Consider the following 16,904-nt stretch of genomic DNA (forward strand, 5'->3'; position numbering starts at 1 on the left):
ACGATGATCTTTCTGATAAGTTTTTCAATTCCCCTTTTACAATAAGAAAAATCAAGGCCAGAAACGTTAATTCGTTAAATAGATGCGGGAAACGATTCATTATTATGTCATATATAAACTACTGTCATACAAGAGGAAGGTTTAGCTAGCTATGCAACCAGGTTTCGTCTACCATTTTATTCTGGATATATATGTACCAACTCGGGAATGTGGCAGGTATTTTTCACTTGTTCCGTTCGTTGATTTTGTCCGTTGTTATGGACTTCCTCTTTTTGAATATGTTTTGGAGTTCTCTCTACGTACATACAAAAATTAGTTTACCTTTTAAAAAGATTTGTAAACAATGTAACATTTTCCTTTTGTAATTGAAGGATGCGTGAGAAGGGTTTAAGAAAAAATATAAAACAATTATTATCATGCAACATACAAATGTAGAAAAATGCAAACATAAATCAAAAATACCAGGCTCAACATATTGCACTGTTTATAAGTGCATGTGTCATATTTATTTACTAGGGATCACAAATATCGGATTGTTTAATGATGATTCTTGCATAACCTTATGACATCATCAAGCTCATTAACTTTACACCTAGTTAAATTCTAAAACTTGAATGAATATATATATATATTAATACAATGAATATAAAGTACTAAGTACATGAGATACACTAAACAGGATATATATCTTATATATACGTCAATGTCGGTAAGTGTTATTTAAAATTTGTTTCAATTGTAAGTGAAGGAGTAAATATGAAGATATTAAAACTTATAATGAATGGTAAAAAATTGTTTGGTTGTATTGGAATGGTATATATACTTCTTACATATGTTACAGCTGCAACCAATAGTGTCCCGATTAATCTTATAGATAACAACAAGGTTCCGCTAGTTGCAATGCTTGACACAGCAAGTTTAGACAAAAATATGAAGACCTACATCAACCAAGTTATATTACAAAGTCTTGGAGATTCCGTAAAGGAAACAGTTCAAGCCATAATTAAAGAAGAGTTCGAACAACTCATCTCTAATAGCAGTATGCCAACTTCAGGGACAGCATCTAATCAAACCATCAACTCAGGTAAGATTTGACCTAACTTTACTTAATTAGTGTATTCTCTTCATATTATGAAAAGAATCTCATGTTGGTGATCAAAACTTGGTGAATCTGTTTCTACACAAGAAAATGCTTTTACCATGTCAGGAATATGACAGTTGTTATCCATTCGTTTGATGCGTTTGTGCTTTTGATTTTGGCATTTGATTAGGAACTTTCCGTTTTGAATTTTTTGCAGAGTTCTATATTTTTGTGATTTTACTTTTTTTCTGCAGTTGTTGTAACTACCTATCTGAACATGGAAAAACTTATCATAATTAATCATATTCCTCGCATAATACATACAAATGATAACTGTATTTATTCAAAATAATGGAAGGTACAACAGACCTCCTCATCCGAAAACAGACGTGCATACAAAAACAAACAAAAGCGTACATCACATGGTCTAGATAGCTTGACTTGGGTAATCCTGTATATTAGGTTCTGTTTTTAAATACAGTTTGGATAAAAATAGTGAAATGGAAATGTGTCGTGTAAAATACTATTTATGTTAAGTAAACGAACTTCCAATATGATTGTTGCTTCAGATCATAACCTTCTTTGTTATGCCAAAGATAATCTTTTAAAATTTTAAAAAGGCTTATATAACGCTACTAGAGCTTATATAAAGCTGCTGATAAAAAAAACCCGGCAGAGATGAAGATATGGTGTCAACACCAAAGCTTAAATCGAAAAGCATTCTTAATTTAGACATGTAAATCTATAAGGCATGATTAAATTACTAGTAAACGTTACTTTATAAAATTTACAGATTGGATTCCAGTTTTCATTGCCTGTCCAGGAAACAAGCGATCAGTATATAGATCTTGGTTAACTCCTGCTCCGTTCGACAAACCACTTAAAATATCTTCAAAAACCTGTGAAAATGATCATAAAAGAAGAAGTATTATTGATCGATGGAATCGGGATGCCGAAGATCTTATTGACCAGGTAGTGTGTACATGTGTAGGAATCATCCGATGAAATGACTAATTCTAATGCAATAATTGTGTATCATTGGTTCTGATTGGATGACAACAAGCGTGAAATACTATAACTACCTGTCTTTAACTATGGGAAGTCGACATTTTTAATTCCGGAATATATATATATTAATATATAAAGACTCACATTTTAACCTCAGTTTTCTCTTTCTATTGAATTTTATTTCATTGTGATGCATACAAGAAGCATGAAAACGCCTGGTGTTAACATTTAACACAGGAAACATGAATATGACGTCACCTTGTTTATCCTTTTATGAATTTTAGCATCGCAATAATGACTATAATGAACTAATTTTTTTTTTTGCAATTGAATAGAGATAACCGTTTTGCATTTGAAGCTTTGCCGATTGTTTTACAAAATAGTCGTTTATCGGCTCCGTTATGTGTCGTTAGATGAGCTCAATTTGCGTCAGTATAACTAACGTTTTACGCAGGCCGATCTTCAAATACAACATAATTTCTCTTAAATCAAGAATCAAGATTTAAAACTATATTCAATTGACAATCCTTACCGTTGACAAGGACATAAACGACGGCCAATTTTCGCATTTGATGAACTATGTTTGAAAGTATAATCAATATCGACTTGAATATGAAACAAAGTACACACATGTGCTGGTCGTTTCGTGTTTAGTCGATTCGTAACTGAGAGGTTATAATATATATATGATGATATGAATTGTAGGTATTGAAAGAATTGTTGAATAGATATTTCAAACACTTATTGGTAATATAGCATTTATTGAATAATTGATGGAGACTACAATTGAGAACAATTTCACAAAGAAACAACAACTGAAACACTAGCTTAATGTAATACTTACTAAGAATGATAACAAATAAATGTTTTTATTCCATATTGATAAAACTTTAGTAGGTTTTTCTATATGAATGGGATTTTGAATAAATAAGCATATACACCTGCGGAAAAAGGATATTCACCGCGCATAACGTCGCGTGCTTTTACCTGCACTATTTTGGTAAAAAAACGATTGATGTACAATTGGTTTTGGTTAATAATTGCCATTACATACATTTCTCTCGGAATATGGAATAAAACAATTACTGTCTTTTGTTTCGGAAAATATGTGGTTTAATTGACCGTTAGCCTCAGTGAATATCAGTTTTTCAAAAGTCAATAAAACTACACATTTACCTCATCAAAAGACAGTAATTGTATATTATTAGCAGTGCAATATAAAATTCTGCTTATAACAGATTAGAAATAATTTTTGAGTTATCAATATTCGATGTCACAATTCACGTTTATCGACTTTCTCGGTGTTTAATGTTTTTACAGCTTAGATCGCTTTTTGAATGCTGACAACGCCTTATACCATATCCCTTTTAAAGGCATTGCCATTTCTTGGTGTGATTCAACCAGTATATGTATTGTTTCTATTTCAAGGTTCGGGTTGATCTTTATAAAGATTCACAAGTAGACGCTATGTTTTTATTTGATGGAAAAGGTTCAACAAGTGTCAGCTGGTTTTCTAAGGAAAAACTTCTACAAAGCACTTACCAGGATTTGTCAAGGACTGCAACGACCAATTATTTCTCTATGGACGGGTAGCTAAGTCTATAATACACTTATAATAAAAATCACTATTAGTTAATTCAAATTGGGTTGTATTTTAAACATTTTAATCATAAAATCGTTTATTTTTTTGATATTTTCATGATTTTTAATGTTATATTAATACAGTTTGTTTTGCTTTGATCATCCCAGTAAACTTGATACTTTAATGATACTACAGAAAGTACAAGGTCGCTATATGTTCCTTGATATTAACACAGATGAACGATTTCAAACTAGACAGGCTAGACAAGCGTGATGAAATATTGAATTTACATCACATCTCCTGATTTATATATGTAAAATTGTGAATGGAAATGGGGAATGTATCAAAGAGACAACAACCCGGACAAAGAGCAGAAAACAGCCAAAGGCCATCAATGGTTCTTCAACACAGCCAGAAAGTCACGCAGCCGGAGACGTGCTTTCAGCTGGCCCCTAAACAAAAATGAGTACTATTTCAGTGAAAGTGGACGTCTTACTAAACTCCGAAATATATAAATGAACTACTCATTCCCCATTTCCTTTCTCAATTTTATTACAATTAAAAATCAACAAGACTAACAGATGCCAGAGACTCCTGGCTTGGACAGGCGCAAAAATGCAGCTGGGTTAAACATGTTTTGTGACATCTCAATCCGCCCCCTATACCTCTAGTCCATTTAGAAAAACAAAAACACAACAATACGCACAGTAAAACTCAGTTAACAGAAGTCCGAGTCCGATGTCAGAATAGGTATCAGAAGAATCTAAGCAAAATGATAATGATACATAAACAAGTGACTACTAGCAGTTACTGACATGTCCGCTCCAGACCTCAATAAAACTGATTGGAAGATTATGTCTTCATTTTATGCGTATCAAGCACAATTCCACCCGTTAGAGGTTTAGTATCATACCATCAAAAAATATATGAGAAGAACATAACCCGTATCATGCCAACAACTGGTTTAAGAATACATGTGTTTATTTCCATTTTTTTTTCTTAATTTCTAGGTATTACAGTGCCGATCGCCATTTTTACATAAACAGTCACCATGGTGGTTGTCCAAACGATTTTGGATGGTTACTGATAATAGATTCCCGGCTTAGATCTAGCACATCTGGATCTGGTGGCTGTACATTTGATCATTTATACGGACGGGAATATCCATATTTCATGTATGGTACAAGAAACAAAGTCTGTCATTATGATAAGGAAGGTAAAAACTGTACAAACATTAATGTGTGCTTTAAAGCGAACTCTTTCTGATAAATTATGAGTTCAAGCTGAATCAAAAATCACTAAAATCTAACGTTCATTATAAAGTTTCTATAAAGGGCAATCTTAATTTGAAGAACACGTTATATCCTCACATCTTCATACTTCTAATTTGAAAAATAATCAGTGTTCACGCCTGACTTGGAGACATTTGGAGAATAATGTTTATTCTAACAAATGCAATACTGTTTCCACTTTTTATTACTTATGATATACTGTTATATATAATAAAGAAACAGAAGATGCTAATGAAATAGATAAATTCTAGTCAAAGTTAAACATACAACATCATAATCAAAATAAAAAGGAAAAATCCCCAATAGAATAAACATAAAACTAGATCGCCCAATTTGTCTCAAAATGACAATTTAAACCGTTGATGATCATGATTTTTTTTAAAGTTGAGGTTCCAATTGTTAAAAAAGTGCAATTTATCTTCATCATCTCTGAGGAACTTGAAAAGGATATCATGTGCGGAAATGGGCAAGTTTATCTTGTCTTAATAATTTTATATATATATAGTTTTACAGAGGCGCACTGCTAATGGCAATATCCTATCTGTTTAACTTTAAATTTCTATACTTTAAGGTGAAAACTCTGTGTACCAAATTTATAAAGTGGTATTTTTACTTTCAAAACCTGGCATACTTATGCCCTATGTAGAAAAAAGGATCAATACTCCATATCACTTTATAAGAAGAAATATTCCATGACCCAACTCATACATGTCCTAGGTTTTGAATTTTTTTAAAGAATATCAAACTATGGTGTTTTTGGTATTTCAGGTGAATGTGGATTTGCTGACATGATGGTTATATCCGTTAAAAGAATATAGTGATGAGGAAGAGATACGTAAACGAACATCAAACATATTATCTGACATTGTTTAATACAAATAATAAAAGTATAGATGGCTACAGATAATTGATTCGAAGCTTAGATTTGCTACAACTGGTCGCTGTACATTTGATCATTTAAGTGGACGAAAGTATCCATATGTTAATGCTGCTTAATATGACAGGAAATGTAACATACAGTGTATTTTAATAATAACTCTGTTTGTACTGCTATGACTCCAGGACAAAATTACATCTTTTAAAAATGAGTTAAACCCTACAACTTGATAGTTTGCTTGTATCATCGTGTCAAGATCGTATCAAAATAGTACACAAGAGTCTGAATGGGGTTTACATAATAGACATTGATAGAACTGTGCAGAATAGAAAGCAAATATTAAATAGTAAAGAATAATGGGTGTAAAATTTGAAGTGTGAAGAGCAATGGGCAAAATCGATTTTTTTTTTAAACAATGGTTTTAAACAAATTAAAAAATAAAGAAATGAAGTTATCCATCCTATTAATTCGACACTCTTATATACTATTTAGAGCATGATCACAAGAGTTTTAAATATTTTATTGGAGTACGTTTAAACAATAAATATGAAAAACTTTCAAGAACTACATTTGCATATTACTCATAATTGGTATTATGTTGCATTTTCGTATATTCGTTTTTATTTGAATTATGGTCATTTTCCCTTCCTATACCCCGCCCTGCAAAATGAAATAAACATTTTAACAAATTTTTTTCCCAGCGAGACATGTAACATTTCGGTAAATTTTCGAACGGATGTTTCTAAATATTAATGCTGTCCATCAGTTTCAATATTGCATGCTTCAGTTCTATAATGATTAGTAACACGATTGACACCAGCTGTTCATATTTTGATAGAAGTTTCAAATTTATGTTTTACATGACGGTAAGTAAATCATATAAGATACTTTTATTATACTACGTATGCGCATTTGTTTTTATGATTAAATGTTGATATAATAAACTGTTGTAGATGATAAACAAAAATGATTCATTGACAACTTTAATTTTACAATTGAGTATTAAGTATATGGTACTATAACAAGTGGATAATATCAGTAATTACCTGATTAAAAATGACAGAAATGTAAGCAACTATAGGTTATTATCAACCCCCATACCATATTGTCAACTATAAAAGGTCCCGATTTTGGTATTCTTCATGATTATATATTAAAGTGTATTTCGATTTTTGTTTCAAACAACTCTCTCCTTAACATTTTTACGAGGATGTATACAGTTTCAGTTTAGAAATAATTTTCAGGCAGTATTGGCCTCCAAAATGGACATTTGAATGAAAATAATGTAAGTGAATATTATAATAAAGACACATATTTATTGATATGTTTGTATAAAATCAGGTTCAATCAACTATTTTTTTTAAATGTCCTGTACCAAGTCATGAAATGGCAGTTGTTTTCAAATAGCTCGTTTCTTTGTATGTCGGCGTTTGTTTTTTTGAATTTCAGTGTGTCTGCTGTTCTATTGTTTCCTCCTATAATTGATGAGTTTCCCCCGGTGGAAGTTTGTAACCCGGATTTGTTTACTCTCAACCGATTTATGACTTTTAAAGAATAGTGTTGCCTTTATTTAACGAGAGTAGATGCATTAAGAGTAAATTTTTGCTACCGACATTATTTCAAGAAGACAAATGTTTAACGTGATGCAAATAAATCAAAGGCCTAAGAAATAGAACTCAGTGTATTGGCATACTATATATGTCGGATAGGTTATTTACTATTGAATCGAAACACCGCTTTTTAAGAAGTATATAAAACTACATGTCTTTTTGAATCTGAAAACCAATGGATATTAGAGACTGTATTTATTAGGTCTTTTGAAAAATTGAATATTTCGCCGTCCAGAGCTGTACCTAAAACAAACCAACAAAACAAACCAAAACATAACACACTAACACAAATTTTCGATTTATGGTAACAACACATTTTTTTTTCGGATAAAAGTTTCAGTAATTATGAAAAAGAAGAATTGGTATTATTGCCAACAGGAGACCAAAATGACACAGACATTAACAACTATAGGTCACTGTAATCAACAGTTTCAGTAATCAACAGTTTGACGAACTCTTCAAAAGAAACTTTCTGTAAAAGAGAGTCTTGATATACAGTGGGGATAATCAAACTCATCAATCGAAAATAAACTAACAACGCCTACCGAAAAAGGAAAAAAAGAACCAAATAAACAAACAACAATCTACAAAACACAGCATAGTAAACTAAAGATTGAGCAACACGAACCCCATCAACACCTGGGGAACTCAGGTGTAGTACTAGTAGTTTTCAGCGTTAAATAGTTGTTAATTTGTAATTTGAGAAGAGAAAGTGTTTCATGAATATGGTATGTCTATTCAACAAAACAAGTACCAAGTACAAAGAAATTCCAAAATTATACAGAATGTATATCTTAAGATTTAAATATGCCAAACAAATGTTTTTAAATTTTTTTTTTATTTTAAGTGCGGAGATAAATGTCAAGATATCAAAACTGAGAATGACTTGTCACATGTTATGTCGTTTATTTGGTATGGTATATGTACTACTTACTCCTGTAACAACTAAAGCCAATGGTGTGCAGATTAATCTGATAGATAACAAACAGGCTCCATTAGTTGCAATGCTTGACACAGCAAGTTTAAACAAAAATATGAAGACATATATTAACCAAGTTATATTACAAAGTCTAGGAAATTCCGTCAGGGAAACAGTTCGAGCCATAATCAAAGAAGAAGTAAAAAAACTCATTAATAATAGCAGTGTGCCAACTTTCGGAACAGGATCTAATCAAACTCGTGACACTGGTAAGATTTGATATAACTAATTCGTTTTGATAATTCGATATACTTATGATTTATATACTTCTAAAGTGGGAAACTATGACGTTTCATATAAGTGGTTGATCTTTATGAATGATTGTTAAATTGATTGAAGACGTGAACTCAGATTTATTCTGTTGTAATAAGTGATCATTGTTTTGTCGTAGTTCTCTTATATTTGATGCGTTTCCCTCGGTTTTAGTTTGTGACCCGGATTTGTTTTTTCTCTATCGATTTATGAATTTCGAACAGCGGTATACTTCTGTTGCCTTTATTTAAGATATTAAATACTTGGCTTGACTTTGTCTTAGGTTAATGACATTATATTTTAAATTTTCGATCTATGAGTTTGACTGTCCGTCTGGTATCTTTCGTCCCTTTTTACGAACCACATCAACAAATAAAAACCACAGAACAGGTTACTGACTATGACAGGTGCAAAATATTCAGCGGGTTCACATATTTTAACTGGCGCAAACCTTCACCCTAACCTGAAACAACAGTGTAACATTACAGCATAGAAATACCAGTATATAAATAAAACATAGCTGTTTGGGTGATAGAGCAAGAAAAATCATTGTCAACTGAGGCGAAGACAAGGTTGACAAGCCTTTTCTAGGGGTAACAATCTGCTCTATCCCCCTCTCAGCTATATTTAATTTAACCTATTACACGGAATATCCTAACATTATTGTCTTTTACTGTTTAGTTTAGATTTAAAGAGTTTTGCATTTTACAATGACGTCACGTAAATTGCAACGTTCGACATATTACAAAGATCAATAGAAGTGAAGTAAGATATTTTTGTTTTATCATGACATTTTATGAGCCAATACATAGAACTTGATCATTGTCTTTCATCATTTGATGTAAATTCAGTTTATTGTCCGATAAGTTATCGAATTTTGATTGATGTACACGAGCGGGTGACATTAACAATTATCTTCCGCTCAGCAATGGGATAGACAAAGGTGTGTGCCTCGTATTAGCTATATAGCCAATCAAAATTTTTCATTTAAACGGGAAGTATAATAATATAAAATATCAATTAAAATGGCTTATTTCAATTAAAGACCTATTAACAAAAACAAGTAAACATACACTTAAAACAACATTTGATCTGTGACACAATATGAATACAATATAAATAATATCACATGTATAAGCAAAAATGAGATACAAGTCAGAAAGACAAATTACTTAACTTTCTGCTCATAATTTATGAAAGGGATATTGAACGTCATTAGATTGAAACCTATCTTTTCATGGCAATGAAAATATTCTACAAAATTAGCAATGCTTACAAAGTTACTAGAACTCAAATAATGCCCCAGATACACAGCAGATACAAAGTGGCAAAAGAGGGAATTATAGTGTTTACACAACAAATTATTTTCCAAACACTATTTTCTCTTATTCTTTAAAATTTACAGATTGGATTCCAATTTTCATTGCATGTCCAGGAAACAAGCGTTCGGTTTATAGATCCCAGTTAACTCCTGCTCCGTTCGATGAATCGCTTGAAATATCTCTAAAAACCTTTGAAAAAGATCATAAAAGAAGAAGTATTATTGATTGATGGAATTGGGATGCTGATGATCTTATTGGCCAGGTACTTTATAGATAGGAAGGAATTATTAATGGTAATGATTAAGTAAATTAATTTGTGTGAATCAATATTATAAACTATATACATAACGTATCAGTGATACAAGATTATCATTGTGCACGCCAGATGGGCGGTTTGTCATCAAAAGACTCGTCATTGACGCTCGAATCAAAAACCAATTAAACCAAAATAAAGGAAAGTGCTGAAGAATACTGAAGACCCAAAATTCCAAAAAGTTCTACCAAATACAGCTTAGGTCGGATGTTGCGAACAATAAAAATATTTTTAAAATTAATTTATAAATATGATTATTTCAATGATAATTCATGTCAACACAAAAGTGCTGAATACTGAGCTGTTGGTTCTAATGGGGAAATCTTTCAGCTTACAATTCATTTTGCTTTTAAGTTGTAAAATGGGCATACAAAGTCCCTTTCGACATCTTATTCAAAATGCATTGTGTCTATTTTAAGGTTCGGGTTGATCTTTATAAAGATTCACAAGTAGATGCTATGTTTCTATTTGATGGAAAAGGTTCAACAAGTGTCAGCTGGTTTTCCAAGGAAAGACTTATAAAAAGCACATATAAGGACTTGTCAAGGACTGCAAAAATTAATTTCTTCTCGATGGCAGGGTAACTTAATTTTTGGTAGACGTAACTAACATGCATATCAGTTGGTTTAGGGACACCTTTGTTATTTATCATGATATAGTGATAAGTTTTATTGTGATATGGATATCTAATTGAACATAATATTAACGATAAAGTTATATGTCTGCATCATACCTTGATCTGTCTTCGATGTTGACATATACTGACGTCTTCAAATTTTTAAATGAGAGCATAAGGTCAGATATATAAGTTATTATTTTACGCTTTTTCATTTTCACACTATGGATACATCATTCAAAGATGTCCGCTCCTTAAAAAAGGTGCCCACACAAAGTTGTAAAAAAACACGATACAATAGACGTTTCATTATCCCCATCATGGTTTAAGTTGACCGATACTATATATATATACAAAAAGAAGATGTGGTATGATTGCCAATCAGACAACTCTCCACAAGATACCAAAAAGGCACAGAAATTAACAACTAAAGATCACCGTACGGCTTTCAACAATGTACAAAGTCCATACTGCAAAGTAAGCTATAAAAGGCCACAAAATGACAATGTCAAACAATTCAAACTATATACATGTGTCTCAACATACTACAGGGCGCCGAATGGGACTCTTGTGGTTTTGTACAAAATTCAATTCTGTCATAACAAAATCACTTTTGTCTTACAAAACTATGTGATACAGACTTGTTTTTTGAGAACTTCAATTTTGTGATGACAAAATTTATTTTTGTAGACATAAGTCATTTTACAAAATTCATTTTTGTCATGACAAAAGTAAATTTTGTCAAAAAGGTATGCAAATATAAACTTATTTGCATACAAAATTGACTTTTGTTTCCTGATATGGAAATTAAAACACAAAAATCAAATGTGTGAGACAAGATTCAATTTTGTGGCAAAAAAATGACTTTTGTGAGACATAATTCAATTTTGTGAGACAAAATTCAATTTTCTGAATTTTGTCAATTTTATCTCACAAAAGTCAGTTTTGTCTCTCAAAAGTCAATTTTGTCTCATAAAAGTCAATTTTGTACGCAATTTAGTTCACCGAATCCAAACTTACTAATTTGCATACAAAATTGACTTGTGTCGCCCAGTTTTCAAATTAGGTAACAAAAGTAAAGTCTGTGTTACAAAAATGAATTTTGTCCTTTTGTCCACTGAAAGATAATTTTGTAGTATGCTACAAATTTTGTTTAACTGAACTCTTTTTTGTTGAACAAAACTCACTTTTGTCCGTATAAAATTGAATTTCGAGTACAAAACCACAAGAGTCCCATACGGCGCCCCGTACTGACTACTGACATATTTCCGCTGTCTAGGATCTTTACATACCATCATAGCAGTCTAATAATCTGTAATTTAATCGATGTTTCTTATTCCCGATTTCACTGTTTTGAGTAATAATTATTGTGGATCCACATGAAGTTTGAGGCAGGAGATTTGTACGATGTCGGCGCACCAGGTGTATCTCCTGTTGGAGTTCATGTGATCCCTTCTATTGTTTTACATTGACATGCATGTGCTTAATAATTCGATATTTGAACCTTGGTTAACTTTTGTTGCCCTTTTTTTTGTCACAAATATTTTAGCAAATGTATATATACATATAAGAAAATTTGAAAGGTTTATCATCCAAAAAAGATCACATAACCATGATAACGAGGATGTAACCATTTATTGGTCACAACACGGCCTTCAACAATGAGCCAAACCCATACATTATAGTATTCTATACAAGGACCATGTATTACAAAATATAAAAAAAAAACCTCAAAACCAAGTGTAGCGTAAATAGCTGACGATCGAGATATGATTACACTGTATTAAGTCAAATCTTAACAGAAAATAATATAATATTCAAAAACCGACACCAATAATAATAATAACAATGTCAAAATGTTCAGGCTACATTATGCATTATACTTTAAGAGACAAAAAAATCGTTAACGACTATATTAAACTAATGTGTAAACACGTTAATTATGAGCTTTTAAAGTAACGTAGTTCGTGAATTTCGTTCATTTCTTTATATGAATTAGGCCGTTAGTTTTTCTCGTTTGAATTGTTTTACATTGTCATTTCGTGGCCTTTTATAGCCGACTATGCGGTATGGGCTTTGCTCATTGTTAAAGGCCATATGGTGACCTATAATTGTTAATTTCTGTTTCATTTTGGTCTCTTGTGGAGAGTTGTCTCATTGGCAATCATACCACATCTTCTTTTTTATATCTAAAAATAAATCAGACAAATATACTTTACTGTGGGTTAGCATTCGTTCAATAGATTAAAAATTGTTGGTTATGTTAATAATTCGAATCCTCATAAAAGGCGGAGCACAGATGCTGTGTTACTCATTTTTTTATTTGTCACTTGTATGTCTCTCTGGTATCTTTCGCCCCTCTTTTTTATGCAAACGTGACATCCCATTGTACTATGTTTCAATTCGAAAAAGTCTATTGAATATGTGCATGTTTTACACTAGTAATATTGGGGCCCCTTTAGCTTGTTGTTCGGTGTGAGCCAAGGCTCCGTGTTGAAGACCGTACATTGACGTATAATTGTTTACTTTTTTTTTAAATTCTTATTTGGATGGAGAGTTGTCTCATTGGCACTCACACCACATCTTCATTACACAATTTATAAATTCAAAAGATTCTAGTTTTTATTATTGGTTTCTTAAAGACATTTATGTATAGTCATAATTTTATTTATTTGTTTTGAAACGTTAGAAATTGTTACATAAAGAACTTTTCTAAAATATTAATCAGTTCGATTAGAGTACTGTCCAAGATCCTCATTGATAGTTACAATCGTTTTAAACTATCCTCCTCAACTAAACATTTGGTTTAATGATGCAAGGGACTAAATAAGTGCAGATATTGCGCTTGCTTAAAACTTTGAAATCTACATTATGCTATATATAAAAATGGAAAGTCTGTATTTAAAAGATTAATTCAAAAGCTCAAACATATCAAACGAATGGACAACAACTCTCATATTGCAGACATTTTCTAATGTAGGAAATGGTGGATTAAACCTGGTTTTTTTAGCTAGATAAACCTCTCAATTGTGTGACAGTCGCATACAATCCCATTATATTGACAACGATGTGTGAACAAAACAAACATATATAGGTAAAAATGTCTAAAATAGGGGTACAGCCGTCAACATTGGGTTATAATCTTAATGACTTTAAAAACAAACAATTATGTAACAAGGAAACACAAATAAGCATATGTACAAAGCATATTTGAAAAAAATGAAAAACAAGAATACACAAATTCACCAAAGCACAATAACACAATGACGGGATGTATAAGTACAGATCTTGTCATTCATAAAAAAGAAACACAGCAAGGCATATAATAGTCAGGCACATTAGCAAACATGAAAGACCAAAATACTTTTTCACCAGAGAACAATAACACAAGCACTGGATGTATAAGTACAGGTGCGAGTTTGTTTATGTTGCACTTCCTGTTGTTCCTTTGTTTACCTTACTTATATTTGATATGTTTCCCCTTGGTTTTTTGTTTTTAACCCAGATTTGTTTTCTGTCAATTGATATATGACTTTTGAACACCGGTATACTACTGTTGCCTTTCTTTATCTTTTACATCTTTGGTATGAAATATACAATAAAAAAAGGTCAATAAATGTATTGAGGATACTTCTGTTCGATTTAAGATTCAGTTACTGATTTATTTCTCAATTGTTTTCGTCACTCTTATATTACTACTTTTTTGCAGTATTTTATTTGAATTTCCTTTCTACATATACCATAGAAGTATTTTAATAGTTTTTTTTCAAAGACAACTGAACCACAAATAAGGATGCAGTGTTCAATTTATAACAGTTGCAAGAAAGATATGTTGTCAACATGTTTGCATACATACAGGTACATTAATTTGTTGACACATTTTGGCATATTATTTCTAAATTTTTAGGTTGTACGATATTGATCGTCATTTTTACATCAACAGTGCGAACGGTGGTTGTCCAAACGATTTTGGATGGTTTCAGATAATAGATTCCCGGCTTAGACATGGCACATCTGGCTGTACATTTGATCATCTATACGGACAGGAATATCCATATTTTATGTATGCTACAAGAAACAAAGCGGGTCATTATGACAAAGAAGGTAACAACTGTAGAAAAAAGTAAAATCACAAGAAAACTAAAAAAATTCAAAACGGAAAGTCCCTAATCAAATGACAAAACACACCAAACGAATGGACAACAACTGTCATATTCCTGATTTGGTACAGGCATTTTCAAATGTAGAAAATGGTGGATAGAAACCTGGTTTTATAGCGCTAAACAGTGTATTTTTTTTTATAAAGACTTAACTATTTCTTGTTTACTGTGAGGTTAAGCTGAATTAAGAATCCCCCTGAATAGCGTACTAACGTGATGCTATAACGGGAAATAAAAATGCGAAAATGTGTCATATCATCATTTTCTTTCAAAAGCCTCGTTAAAACGATGCATTGTTAACGCCGGACACTGCTAATACTATAGAAAATGATGATTGATTCTAAAAAATGCTATAAGTTAACGAATTTTTAATGAGAAAATTACATGGTAGCTATGATAAAGAAACAACCGATGCCAATAAGGCAGGTAGAATTCCAGTCCAAATAAAGCAGGCAACACCACAATTAAAAGAAAAAGTCTAAACAAACAAGTCTCCACAAATACTACATATTAAACTCAAATAAGTATAAATCGTCTACATTATTACCGTGAACACCTTGAGCTTAAAAAAAGGGCAATTTGATCTCGTCTTGATAATTGTATGTTTATAGTTTCACAGAAGCGCACTGTTTGTGGAAATAACACATCAGTTTGACTTTTAATGTCTATGCTTTTAGAACTTGCAAAGTAGAATAAAGCAGTATACTGTTTAATAATCATATTTCGATTAAGCGAAAGCAAATCAAGGTTACAAACTAAAACTGAGGAAACAGATTAACTATAAAAGGAAATCAATTTCAACGGAACTACAGAATCACTGAAGTGCAACATAAAAAACGTCAACATACTTAGAAGCATTTTCCCACTCTAAGCAAATATTTTTTAATATAATATTTATTTCAAAATCTAGCATACTAATCCCCTATACGGGAAAAAAAGAAATAATATCCCATATCCGTGTACACACACACAATTAATAATTCCACAACCCAACTCCTACATCACATTCCATTCTCAATTGTATGTCCTATGTTTAGAATATGTTATTTAAACGTGGTAAAAAATAGTATACAGTTATTTAATTTGTAACTATGCAATAGATCAAAATATATGTCCCGAGGCTGAGGGCAATAGAACAATGAGCTGATCTTCATACCGAGGGAAATATATTTTGATCTAACTCTATTGCACTGTTACACATTCAATAACTGTTTTATTATATAATACATACTGAGTCAGTTCTAACAAATTCTTAGAAATAAAACACATGAAAGTAACATCTGTATTATTATAATGTGTAAGGAGCATACATGTACAACCAATACTTTAGAAATTCAATAAAACGGAAATGAAATCAGAGTAAATCAACATTTGCAAACCGCTCCATCGCGCGGAAGTTATTTGTAGACGATCAAGAACATTAAAACCAAGAACTTTTATTATAAGACCAAACTTGATTGGACAACATGAATACCTTTCAACATGTTCAACTAATCAGATTTCAGAATAAGAGGTTATAACAAGTCAGTGCAATAGACTGCACACAGGTGCAATAGAACGATAATACCAGTGATATAGACCATGAACAAAAAAATGGCAGAAAAAATAAATAATTTAGAAATATTAATAAAACAGTAAAATACTCTTTATTAGGTAATAATATTTATTGTTTTTCAGTTGACTTTGGATTTGCTGACATGATGGTCACATCCGTCAAGAAAATAAAGTGACAAAGAAGCGGTATGAAAACGAAAATCAAACATGTTCTCTTACGTTGATAGCACATGATAAAAGAAAAGAAATTAAAAATTG

General features: G+C 31.5%; 1 protein-coding gene across 3 annotated transcripts in view; it reads left to right on the plus strand.

Moving 5' to 3' along the window:
- Positions 1 to 16,904, plus strand: part of LOC143048233 (uncharacterized) — a 32,289-nt gene extending 15,385 nt beyond the window's left edge. The window contains exons 1-5 of one of the 3 annotated variants that reach the window (XM_076221789.1): positions 710 to 1,084; positions 1,875 to 2,053; positions 3,518 to 3,678; positions 4,682 to 4,887; positions 5,732 to 5,858. In XM_076221789.1, coding sequence (XP_076077904.1) covers positions 757 to 1,084; positions 1,875 to 2,053; positions 3,518 to 3,678; positions 4,682 to 4,887; positions 5,732 to 5,781 — 924 coding nt within the window. In that variant the 5' untranslated portion in view covers positions 710 to 756 and the 3' untranslated portion in view covers positions 5,782 to 5,858. Of the gene's footprint in view, positions 1 to 709; positions 1,085 to 1,874; positions 2,054 to 3,517; positions 3,679 to 4,681; positions 4,888 to 5,731; positions 5,859 to 10,735; positions 10,897 to 14,839; positions 15,037 to 16,769 lie in introns of those variants that run through there. The other 2 variants (XM_076221788.1, XM_076221786.1) reach the window with 2 other exon arrangements.

Source organism: Mytilus galloprovincialis, chromosome 10 (genome assembly GCF_965363235.1).
Source record: "Mytilus galloprovincialis chromosome 10, xbMytGall1.hap1.1, whole genome shotgun sequence".
NCBI lineage: Eukaryota > Metazoa > Mollusca > Bivalvia > Mytilida > Mytilidae > Mytilus > Mytilus galloprovincialis.